At 38.1% G+C, this 13,467-nt stretch overlaps 1 protein-coding gene across 2 annotated transcripts in view; it reads right to left on the bottom strand.

Moving 5' to 3' along the window:
* Positions 1–13,467, bottom strand: part of EFCAB3 (EF-hand calcium binding domain 3) — a 52,807-nt gene that overhangs the window by 22,081 nt on the left and 17,259 nt on the right. For both annotated transcript variants that reach the window (XM_036269036.1, XM_036269037.1), the window contains exons 3-5: positions 9,153–9,229; positions 2,115–2,258; positions 955–1,026 (exon numbers count right to left, since the gene is read on the bottom strand). In XM_036269036.1, the coding sequence (XP_036124929.1) occupies positions 955–1,026; positions 2,115–2,258; positions 9,153–9,229 (293 nt within the window). The remainder of the gene's footprint in view (positions 1–954; positions 1,027–2,114; positions 2,259–9,152; positions 9,230–13,467) is intronic.

Here is a 13,467-nt window from a genome sequence, read left to right on the forward strand (position 1 = left end):
ATTCAACATCTGTTCTATTATAGAAAGGTAGAAAGGTCATTTTTATTACAGAACAGACAATATCATCACGGAATTGAAAAAAATACTCTTAGTTCAATGGCTTCTAAGTAAATATAGTAATACATTTAACATAAACATGAATTATATGTTAAGGATAATTGTCCTGTTGTGGGTGAAGGGGTTGTTGGTAAATATATCTCTGGTTTGTAGAAAAATCCTTGTTACTATATTGGTACTTGAAGCAGTAACTTCTGTTTGTCCTAAGGACAATTCATAGCCTATGAATGGGTATATTCTCAAAACAATATACAGTATTTGGAATTTGGAATATATTTATCCTAGAAAGCATGATATGAAGAGAATTAGATTTTCCAAGGTGCCTGTTAAACTCATAAGCAAACCATTAGAGGACTAATAAAAATATTTCAAGTTTACTTTCACATCATTTATAACCTTATGTGAGAACATGCTCTCTAACTTCCAGCACATTCTCTAGCCCTTCCACTGAGGGCAGAGGTTTCATCAGAGTGAGGAAGATACTTTTTGGGAACAGTAAATTATCTACACTCAAATTTGCATAAGAGAACATTTTTCTTTTTCTAAATTTTTTTTTCTTTTGTAAAAGGTGTGCTTCCCAAAGTAGCATATGCACTTGGTAAAGAGTTAAAATACTATAAAAGGTAACCAAATTTTTCTACACCACTAACTGAGTGCTCTCATTAGAAATAAAAAAGTATTGCCTGCAGAAGGACTTGATGCATTTAAGTTAAAATTCTAAAACTGTATCAATTTGCTTAGCAAATACTGTTTTGGAGAAGCAGTACCAAAGTAAATCACATTCCAGAGTGCACATTCTTGATATGCCTCCTGACTGGAGCCTGAAATGAATAATATTTACTATGGAGTGAATTGCAACTACTCAACTGCTATCTATTCAGTAATGTCTCTACTTACCCACAGCCTTAAGGAAGAGGTCCTTATCTGTTAGCACCTTTATAAAGTCTGAGAAATTCACTTTCCCATCTCCTGCAACAGAAATCTAAGTCTCAAAACAAGGATATAAGATGTATTTTAATTATCAAATTATATATTAAATATAAAAATTAAGACATCATGGACCATCTAATACTTAAAATCAGAGCATTTTAGGGTTGGAAATATGCTCAGGTAAGTACTTTAAGTGGTCTTAGCACTATTATACCAGTTACCTACAGCCCACAGAAGCAATGGTGGGGTGTAAACATCAAACCAGGGGCTCCTAGCCACTACAGTCCTATCCATTTACTCCTTTCCTAGAGACTTGCCATTTTTGCAAGGAATCCGCCCCTGCTTTCCACTCCATACCTCTAATATTTCTATTATTACAGCATCCCAAAGTTGTACCTCATTTCCTCTAAAATTAAGTGCTACTAGAGGTGTGTGTGTGTGTGTGTGTGTGTGTGTGTGTGTGTGTGTTTCAATAAAAGAACAGAAAAATTGGGCAGTTAGTGGAAACAAGTGAAGCTTTAACTGGTGACATTGACTCACACGTGGCACTGATGCAAATTGAATAGGGCACTGGCAGCTGGGTGGGGAGAGGTGAGAAGAAACAATATACTGAATATATTTTCCAAACAACATAACAATTTGGGTTACTAATCTCTAGGTCAGTATATTCAAAGAAAACATTATCTATATGCTATAAAATTATCAACAAATATGCTGTGGCACTTGAAATTCAGTATAGGTGGGTTGTAATGATGGAAGGAGGACTTGCACTAATATGATTCATACAGAAACAATAGGCTTGTATTTCCTTGGCAACATGGTATTTTGAAGTTTGTATCTGTTATTTTAAGGCATTCTCCAAAATGTACATCATGACAGGCAATCTGAATTCGATATTGAAATATGACAACAATTTTTAGTTTCCACACAGGATTTTTCAAAGAAGAATTAAATTGATTTTATAACTTGCACACATACCTCACTGAATCCTTAAAGAGAAACACATACATATGTTCTTTTGGCAAATAAGTGAGGTTTATTTCTCATGTTCATACAGTCCCTGAGAGAAAAATATATATTCACAAAGAGATTTTATGAGAAAAATAATGATAAGTCAAAGTACTCACGATCAATATCAGCACATTTTAATTCATTATAGACATTATGCTTGGTTAGATTCATTCCCAATTTAGTTAAAGTGCACATCATTCCATGTAAATCAATAGAGCCAGTTTTATCCTTGTTAAAGAAGTTGTAGGCATCTTGGAAGGCTGGGGAAGTGGAATTAAGTTAGTCAGGACAGTTATTCAAGAATAAATACACATTCTAATGGAACGAGGACAGGCAATACAGTTGATTGGAGATCATGTTCTGATATATACTGAGAAAAATATGAGTACTTAATAGACATTTCTTAAGAAGGACAGTGTCCTTCCATGAGAGCTAAACTGGAATCAACTAACTGGTGGAAAACCAAATATCTAGGTGAAATGACCTTTGAAAGATGTCCACACCCTAATTATTGGAAACTGTGAACATAATACTTTACATGACAAAAGGAATTTTGCAGATGCAATTAAAATAGATTATCCTGGATTATCTGAGTAAGCACTGAACCCACTATTGCTGGTTTGAAGATAGAGAGGGTAATGTGATGTGGAATGCAGACAGACTTATGGGTTTGAGAAAGGCTCCTAGCTGACACTCAGCTAGGAAATGGGGAACTCAGCCCTACAACCATAGGAACAGAATTCTGCCAAAAACCTGAATGAGCTCAGAAGCAGATTTTCCTCCAGAGCCTCTACATAAGAGGCCAAACTGGCCAACACCCTCACTTGAGCCTTAAGGCCTAGAGAAGAGGAACCAGGCAGCCCACCTGACTTCAAACTTAGAGAACTTTGAGGTCTGTATGTATTGTACAGACTTAAAGTTTTTTCAAAGAAATATTCAAGGCATTAACTAACTGGAGCCAAAATTAGAATGCATTTTCTAAAATTAGCAAATGAAGAAATAAACTCAGAACAAAGTATATCCCAAATGACACCAAAATAAAACTTATTTCATAGTCCATTCAAGTGTTAGCATCTCCCTGTACAAGAGTGATTAATCCTATAGAGATAATGATGCCTGTGTTATAATTGTGTCTAAAATTAACATCTTTCTCCCTTGAAAAAAGGAAAGCTTCTCTAGGGCTGGAATGATCTCTGACTTGTTTCTATTTTTTCTCATTATTTTGAGCATGTTGGTAGGCATTTCAGGCATTAATGCAGCTTAATCAACAAATATTTATTGCATGCCTTCTATGTGCCAGGTGCTGCTCTAGGTGCCTAGGATACATTAATGCACTAAACAGAAAAAGATCTCTGCTCTTTTATAAATGTAACAGATACATAAATTACATAACATGTTAGAAGGTGGTAAGTGCTATAGAAAAATGAAAAAGTAATACAGGATCGGGAGACTAGGAATTCCAGGGATTGAGGGATAGGTTGCTTGTATTAAATAGGTGAGAGTTAAGCAAAGACTTAAAGGAGGTGATGGAATGGATATCTGGGAGAAGAGAGGAAAGAGCTAGAGCAAAGGCCCTAAGGGAGATAGACCTGCCATGCTCTGGGAACAGCAAGGGTGTGGCTGGAGCAGAGTAAGTAAGAGGAGAGGAAGAGCAGGAGAGGGCAAAGAAGTCATGTGTATGTAGGCATGGTTATGTTTTAAAATTTACTTTAAATTTTACATCATATTGGTTTTAGATATAGTTGCAGAGACACACAGAGTGTTTTTGTAGATTCCTCTCCCAGTTTCCCCTAATGCTAACATCTTACATTTCTATGGTTCATCTGTTACATCTAAGAAGCCAACATTGGTGTAGCACTATAACTGAACTGCAGACATCATTCAGATTTCACTGGTTTTCCCCTAATGCCTCCTTTTTTTTGGTGCCAGGATCCCACCCAGGATACCTTATTACATTTAGTCATCATGTCTTTTTAGCTCTTCTATAACACTTTATCAGACTTCCCTTGTTTTTGTTTGTTTGTTTGTTTTTCCTTTATTGATTTTAGAGTGGAAGAGAGAGATAGAAACATTGATGAGAGAACATCAATTGGATGCCTCCTGCAGGCCCCCCACTGGGGATTTGGCCCACAGCCTGGGCATGTGCCTTGACCGGGAATTGAACCTGTGACCTCTTGGTGCATGGGTTGATGCTCAACCACTGAGCCACACAAGCCGGGCAGACTTCCCTTGTTTTTGATTACCTTGACAGTTTTGAGGAGTATTGTTCAGGTATTCTACAGAAGTCCTTCAATTTGGGTTTCTTTGATGTTTTTGGACTTTTGGAAGGAAGATTGTGGACTTTTGGAAGGAAGATCACAGAATTATGGACTTTTGAAAGGAAGATCACAGAAGTAAAGTACCATTTTCATCATTATGTTAAGGTTACATACTATCACATGACTTATCACTGATGATGTTAACCCTGATTACCTGGCCAAGGTAGTGTTTGTCAGGTTTCTCCATTGTAAAGTTATTTCTCGCCTTTTCCACATTCTATTCTTTGGAAACAAGTCACTAAGAGTAGCTCAGACTCAGGGGCAGAGAGCTCAAGGCAGGAAGAATTAAGCTCCATCTCCTGGAGGAGGTAATATCTACATATATTATTTGGAATTCTTTTGTAAGAGAGATTTACTATTTTCATTTTTTCAATCCAGTCATTTATTTCTAGCATTATGGATTTATAGATATTTATTTCATACTTTGATTTATAATCTGACAATATTTTATTTATTTTTGTTGCTCAAATTGTTCCAGTTTTGACAATTGTGAGCAATTTTAGGTTGGCTTCTTTAACCCTTTGACATGCTCCTGTCCTTTTGTTTTTCGAGCACTTCCTGTACAAGATGCCCAAGGTTCATCTTGTATATTCCATGCCCAAGCCCTAGAGTTAGCCATTTATCCAAGGAACTCTGGTTCTTTCATAAGAGACTGACATTAGAAGTCAAGATTTGGGTGCTGGATGACTGGCAGTTGTTGCTCAGTGGATTGAGCATTGTCCCATGGACTGAGTGGTCCAGGTTCAATTCCCAATCAGGGCACGTGCCTGGGTTTCCGGCTTGATCCCCAGTAGGTTGCGTGCAGGAGGCAGCCAATTGATATATCTCTCTTGCAGATGTTTCTCTCTCTCTCCCCCCGCCTTCCTCTCTCTAAAAAATCAATAAAAATAAAAACATATTTAAGATTTGGGTGCCCTGTTGCTATGGGGGTATCAGTGCTTCTAAGTCCTCTTAGCCAACAGAGCTAGGAAAATAGATGCATATTCCATGCCCAAGACCTAGAGTTAGCCTTTTACTAACCCATGTATATACATACATGTATATACACAGAGAGAAAGAAACATTGATGTGAGAGAGACACATCAACTGGTTGCCTCCCGCATTACCCGAACCAACCTCAACCGAGGTACGTACCTTTGACTGGAATCAAACCCATGCCTCTTTGGTCCACAGGCCAACTCTCTAACCACTGACCCAAACCGGCCAGGGCATCTAATTGTTTCTTGATCTATTCATCTGTATCTGTATTACACTAAACATGAGTTCACACTGATGTCTCAGACCCTAATCCAATATTACTGGTCTACTTTAGTCTTCTCCAACCCTTGTTTATTTGTAACTTCCCACTCAAACAGCTCCCACCACCCACCATCCATTTACTTATTTACTTAATCCTAATATACATGTACAACAATTTCAGAATTGCTCATTGATACTCCATGAGAAACAACTTTACTAAGTAGAATATATTGTTTATGTACAATTCCTTTTGCTTCAGTTTTACAGTTTTCAGTCAAAATGCCCTTTTCAAAGTTACTTTGGTCAGCTCCTCCCCCTTCCACCACCTGACAGGTTTTAACATCACTGTGGCTGTTGCTAGAAAAATGGACTTTTGCAAGGGTTTAGGTAGAAGTGGAGAGATTAGTCCCAGGTTGAAGGCTATTGTGGGGAGCAATAACAGTATCTCAAACCAGAGTTGTAGCAGTGGAGGTGGTAAAAAGTGACTGACTTCTAGATATATTTTAAAGGTAGAGCCAATGAGAATTCCTAGTGGATTTAGAAGTAGGATAAGAGAGAAGAGTGAAGGATGACACCAAGGTTTTTTCCAGAACAAGTAGAAGGATGAAATATTGTCATCTGAGATAGGGAAGTCTGTGGTTTCAGAAGTAAGGGGTTTCAGAAGTAAGAGGTCGAAGGGAGGGGAGCATGGGGAGTTACTGTTTAATGGGGATTGAGGTTCAGTTTGGGAAGATGAAAAAGTTCTGGAGGTGGATGGTGGTAATGGTTATAGAACAATGTAAATATAGTCAATGCCACTGACCTATATGCACACTTAACAATGGTTAAAATTGCATTTTTCATGTTATGTATATTTTTAAGAGGAACACATCATGAGTTTAGTTTTTGACATGTTGATTTTGAGGTGTCTGTTAGATATGCAGTTAGAAATGTTGAGTAGGAAGTTAGATATGTTTCTGGAGTTGGAGAGAGCCCTGGGCTGAACATACACATTTCAGAATTGTTGGCATATAGTAGGTGGTATTTAAAGTCTGAAACTAGATGAGAGCACCACATGTGGAATAAAGAAGAGGACCAGTACTAAGCTCTGGGGTACTCTAGCATTAGGAGGAATCAGAAGAGGAGAAACTAGCAAAAGAGATGGAGAAGGAGTAACCAGTGAGGTGGGAAGAAAACAAGAACATGTAAATATCTAGGAAGGGGAAAAGTAGTTTTGGAGACAATGAGTAAGAACATCTCTTTTGAGGAATATTCCTGCAAAGAGGAGCAAAAAAGTTCTGTGAGCTGGAGTAGAAAATGAGGTCACAACATACATACATATATATATATATGTATATGTATATTATAAAGGGAAATAACAGTAAGTTTGTCTGATAATACAAATGATATAATAGTGAAAAGAATTGGTGTTGAGGACAGGTGGGACACTTTCTTGAGTTATTTCTTTGAATATGAAAGAGGAGATAGGCTCTAATTCACAATGGAAGGAATGGCTTTACATTAGAGTATGAAGTTCATTTGTGGAACAGGGAGGCAGGCAGAATTTGTGGGTACAGATGCTGATGGGAGGTAGACAATGAAGGTGGGAGTCTATGGAAGTTCTTTTCTGATTTCGGAATTTCCTGATTATAGAGAAATAGAAAGCAGGGATGTCAATTGAGAGTGAGGATGGGAGCAGATGCTGGGGATTTGGAGGTGTTCAATAAGTATGTGTAGGATGTACAAATTAACCTCTCATAGGAGAATTGTGAGGATTAAGCATTGTAACAAGTGCTTTTTCTAGTTTCCATATTTGATGCTTTACCATCTGGGGCCTTGCTGATCCTGGAGGAACTGCCCCTCCCAGAGCTAGCCATTTCCTAGAGATAGTAAAAGATTTCCCCGTCAGCATGGTTTTCATGAACAAACCAGCCAGTCCAGAGTCCATACCCCCAACTACCTACCTTTCCAGGCTCTTATTCTCTGGGACACTATTCCTCTGTCCTAATCACTGCAGGGACAGGTACCAGACAACAAGGGGCAGCCCTACCCCCCAGAGCTGCTGAAATTATTTGAACTAGCCAATTCTAAACCTGCTTATCCTGCCTTTCAGAAACCACAGTAAAGGCTCTTGCACACTTCTCTCCTCCTTTTGCCTCCTGAGCAACTCTGGTGCTTCCCTATGTGGCCCTTCAAGATTTTCTGTGCCTCTTATTTCCAGGGATCAGTGAATATAAAAAAGTCTTCCTCCGTGATAGTCATTTCTGTGTCTGTGTGTCTTACAATACACAATTAAAGCAAATCCTGGGGAAGGCTGTGGGTGCTTAAAACAAGCACCAATATATATTAATGCACTTTAGAAACCTTAAAGTTTATAGAGCCATGAACTATTATTATTAAGGCATTTACCTCAGTTTACAATAAAAAATGCAATTTTGATCTTGACAATCTTGTGTTTTCTAAACTAGCTTTCCCAGCAATAAAAGTGATTCTTTGCTTCCTTTCTGTCTCCTGGGTCAATTTCTCATTTGGTTCCAAACTTGGTGGAGGGTTGGGGAGTTAGTGGTGAAGCATTAGCTTTATTAGAACCCAAATACAGCCATGCTTGACTTTTTTTGTTTTAAATCCTCACCGGAGGATATGCTGCCTTTTGAAAAACTGACTTTAGAGAGTGAGGAAGAGAGAGAGAGGGACACATTGATGTGAGAAACAAATATTGATTGGTTACCTCCCAAATGCACCCCAACCAGGGACCAAACCTGCAACCTAGGTATATGCCCTAACAGGGAATTGAACCCACAACCTTTTTGGTGTCCAGGACGATGCTCCAACTGACTGAGCCACCTGGCCAAGGCAATGGCTTGACTTTTTTTTTCTTCTAGTGTGTCACGCTTTCCCTTTTCTCTGGGCCTTTGCAGATTCCACTCTTTCTGCCAAGAATACTCCCTTCTGCATTCTTTGACTGATATATCCCTCATCAGTCAGCTTTCTCTGAGACTCCCCTACTATCCTCCCAAGACTAAGTTAGGAGACTTTCTTTTATGCTCCTATAACACTCTATAATTCCCCTATAATAACTTGTGTCATATTGTAATTTAAATGTTACAGTCAACAAATTCCTGGTTTAACTGTCTTCCCTGTAAGACTTCCTATCAGGGCAGGGACCACGTCTGGCTTGTTGTCCTTTCCATGCCTAGTACACTGTTGGCTTTAAATAATTTTTTATTGTTTGGATTAATGAACTGTAGCCAGTATAGCTCATTTTATTATTATAATTTTTTAATGAGAAATCCTGGGACTTTAGTTGTGTTTAAACTGCTTCATTAATTGATTTCTGTTTGACCTTGCTTTTGTTCTTTTCCATACCCACAAGTTTTTCTTTGAATAAAAATATTTGGCTGGTACTGTCACAATTGTTGGAAGATATTTATTTGAAAGTAATCCCCCTTCCTTCCCACAAATTAGACATTGAATTGAAATGGTTTTTTGTTTTTTGCTCTTAAATAACAGAGTACTATAGAAAACCTTTGAAACCCCCAATCTCTTTTAGAGAAAAAATGATCATATATATTAAGGGATTTTTGTTTATGCTTTCATTTGTGGAATGATTCTCATTACCTTGCATTTGTGAAGCACTCAACTTTCTTTCTTTGTGTCCTAATTGGCATGGGAGAGATCCTGGTAAATCTTTATCCCTGAGAAAAGACATGAAAATATTTAATATAAATTTGAAACTGGCATTTATTAGTTCCATTCACCAATTTTTGCTGACTGGAATGACTGTAAGCATCACAATATATCTAGAGTCATACCACCTAAGGGACCTGTTACTGTCACTGCCAGTAGCTACAGGATGTAGAAAATGTTGGCCACTAAGGTCCACTTCTCTCTGCCCTATACTTGCCCATCATCCATACCCCCTTTAAAAAATCTGATTTCTCCCATTTTACAAAAGAGAAAAATGAGGCTCAGAAGGATTAAATAGCTTGTCCCAACTCACACAGATAATAAGTGGAAGTCCTAGGAGTCAAACCCAGGTTTATCTGAGTCAAGAATCTAAGCCTTATACTATTTCTATTGTTAGAAATATAAGTTGTTTCTGCCAGTCAGTGTGGCTCAGTGGATTGAGTGTCGGTCCCATGGACTGAGAGGTCCCAGTTCGATTCCTGGTCAGGGCACATGCCTGGGATTTTGGGCTCGATCCCCAGTGTGGGGAATGCAGGAGGCAGCCGATCAATGTTTCTCTCTCACATCAATGTTTTAATCTCTCTCTCTAAAAAATCGATAAAAACATATTTAAAAAAAGAAATATGTTTCAAGTTTTTAACTAGTTTAAATAATCTTATGGTGAATATCCTTATCGCAAAATTTTTTGTTTGTTTGTTTGTTTTTCATTTGTTTTATTTTATTTTATTATTATTTTTTATTGATTAATTTTTGTTACAGATGATTCTCCTTTTTCCCCCCACTGATTCCCCCCTCCCGCAAAATTTTTTATCCATGATTATTTTATGACTTTATTGCCAAATTATATTTTTACCAGTATATGAAAGACATAGAGGTGGACCAGTCTCTCTCTCTCTTGATATATATATATATATATATATATAGAGAGAGAGATTTTGTACAGATTTGCAATATTTATTAGTTTAGGGTCGTAAAGATGTATTATGAAAAAATGGATTTGCTTATAATATGGTAATTTTAGCACAGCTGGTGTGGATTGAGCATTGTCCCACAGACTGAGAGGTCTCAGTTTGATTCCTGGTCAAGGCACATGCCTGGGGTTTCAGGCTCGATCCCCAGTAGGGGGCGTGCAGGAGGCAGCCAATCAGTGTATCGATGTATCTCTTTCACATCAATGTTTCTATCTGCCTCTCCCTTCCTCTCTCTCTAAAAAAATCAATAAAAACATATTTTTAAAAATATGGTAATTTCAAAGTAAACTTATAATAATCATAATTTTATAAATTATTTAAAATACATTTAGCTTTGATAAGAGTAGAACTAAAAGTATTTAAAATATGTAGTGTCAGTGTTTTTTACAAGAAGCAGTTTAAAAAATAAAACTAGAAGAAATACTAAACATGGTAGTTAAATTTAGAAAGTATAGTTTATGAATTTAGTATCCTCTACAGTATCTAGTAGATTCAACTTATTTTCAAAGAGAGACCTAGGGGAGAAGGAGGCAATAAGGTCTCATACTGCACCATTCTCAACTTTTTTGACATGGGATTTCACCTGATTAGTCGTATTTTCTCAGCTTTTTTAAAAATTAATTAATTAATTTTTGTTACAGATGTTTCTCCTTTTTTCCCCACTGATTCCCCTCTCCCCCTCCCTCCCCACCCTGTCCATGTCCATTGTTCATGCATACATGCATATAAGTTCTGCGGTTTATCTCTCCCCCACCACACCCTCTTCTGGGGATTGTCAGCCTGTACCCCACTTCCACGTCTTTGAGACTACCCCATTCCTTGGACTGTTATGTTCATTATATTCCACAAATAAGTGAGATCATATGATACTTGTCTTTCTCTGTTTGGCTTGTTTCGCTTAGGATAATACTTTCCAGGTCCCTCCATGTCGTCTCAAAGGATAAGAGATCTTTCTTTCTTACAGCTGCATAGTACTCCATTGTGTATATGTACCACAGCTTTTTGATCCATTCGTCTACTGATGGACATTTGGGCTGTTTCCAGATCTTAGCTATTGTAAATAGTGCTGCTATGAACATGGGGGTACATATATTCTTTCTGATTGGTGTTTCAGGCTTCTTAGGCTATATTCCTAGAAGTGGGATCACTGGGTCAAATGGCAATTCAATTTTTAATTTTTTGAGGTAACACCATATTGTTTTCCATAGAACTAGAACAAATACTTCAAAAGTTCATATGGAACTGAAAAAGATCTCAAATAGCCACAGCAATCTTGAAAAAGAAGAACAAAGTTGGAGGGATCACATTACCAGATTTCAGGTTATACTACAAAGCCACTGTAATCAAAACAGCTTGGTACTGGCACAAGAACAGGCATTTAGATCAATGGAACAGAACAGAGAACCCAGAAATGGACCCAAGGCAATATGCTCAATTAATATTTGACAAAGGTGGCAAGAGCATACAGTGGAGTAAAGACAGCCTCTTTAATAAATAGTGTTGGGAAAATTGGACAGCTACATGCAAAAAAATGAAACTAGACCATCAACTTACACCATGCACAAGAATAAACTCAGAATGGATAAAAGACTTAAATGTGACTCATGAATCCATAAAAATCCTAGAAGAAATTGTAGGCAACAAAATTTCAGACATTATATGCAGCAGAATTTTCACTGATACATCACCTAAGGCAACAGAAACAAAGGAGAAAATAAACACATGGGACTACATCAAACTAAACAGCTTCTGCACAGCAAAAGATACAATCATCAAAATGGAAAGGCAATCCACTGTATGGGAGAGCATAATTGCCAATGATATATCAGGTAAGGGGTTAATTTCCAATATATAGAGAGTGCTCATACAACTCAACAAAAGGAAGACAAAGAACCCAATTAAAAAAATGGGCAGAGGAACTAAATAGAAACCTCTCCAAACAGGATATTTTCTCAGCTTTTACTAAAACTGATGTCTTCATCTGGTGATTCTTTTTTATTACCTATCTGAACTTCTGAAAACTCAAGTTTGCCTTTATTTGGATAGGTTATTTTATTTAAAATGTATTTTTTAATTGATTTTTTTCTTTAGAGAGAAAGAAAAGAAGATGGAGAGAGAAACATCTATGTGAGAGTGAAACATCAGTCAGTTGCCTCCTGCATGCGCCCCAACGGGATCAAACCCACAACCTGGGTATGTACCCTGACCAGAAATTGAATCCATGATCTTTCAGTATATGGGATGATACTCCAACCAACCGAGCCACACCAGCCGGGGCTGGATAGGTTATTTTATATTTGTTGTATTTCTAAATACAAATAAAAAATTTTTGCATTATATAAAAGGTGCAGTTGATGGAAAAATATGAAATTCTCAAGAAGCAAGAGGAAAATAGGCCAGTCAGTGTAAAGTTGTTTTTAGCTACATTAAAAAAAAAGGAGCCCTGGTTGGTTTGGCTCAGCGGTTAGAGCGTCAGCCTGTGGTCCAGAGAGACCTGGGTTCGGTTCCCGCTAAGGGCATGTACCTTGGTTGCAGTTTGTCCCCGGCCCTGGTTGGGTCATGTGGGTGGCGGCCACTCGATGTGTCCCTTTCACATCGATGTTTCTCTCTCTTCCTCTCTCTCCTTCCCGCTCTATCTGAATAAAAAATGGAAAAATGTCCTCGGGTGAGGATAAAAAAAAAAGGATAGTCTTGCCCTGGCTGGTTTGGCTCAGCGGTTAGAGCATTGGCCCACAGACCAGAGAGGCCCGGGTTTGGTTCCCACTAGGGGCACATACCTTGGTTGCAGTTCATCCCCAGCCCTGGTTGGGGTTGTGTGGGTGGCAACCACTCATGTCTCTCTCACATTGATGTTTCTCTCTCTCTTCCTCCCTCTTTCCCTCCTGTTCTATCTGAAGATAAATGCAAAAAAAAAAAAAAAAGTCTTGGCAGAATTTCAAGCCTTATCTTGGATGAAACATGGGAAATAGTGTTATTATGTTTTAAAGGTTCAAAGAACCTTAAATTTGGAACAAACCCAGTCTAGCCTCTCATCTTATATAGGAATTCAATCTACATGTGCTGTTATCTAGTCTTTGCTTGTCTGTTTTCAGTGACAAGGAAAGCACTACTTCAATGCAGGGTAATAAGATCAAGGGATTTGGCTGGCTACTGACACAGTCTTTGTGGAGAGTTGCCATGGTTTCCTGCTTCAGTGGTGCTTAGACGGAACCCAGTGCTCCACCATCCCAGCTAGCCACCCCGATCCAGCCTTCCACCACCTCCTCACAGCGCTT

This window comes from Molossus molossus, unplaced genomic scaffold (genome assembly GCF_014108415.1).
Source record: "Molossus molossus isolate mMolMol1 unplaced genomic scaffold, mMolMol1.p scaffold_m16_p_19, whole genome shotgun sequence".
Lineage (NCBI taxonomy): Eukaryota > Metazoa > Chordata > Mammalia > Chiroptera > Molossidae > Molossus > Molossus molossus.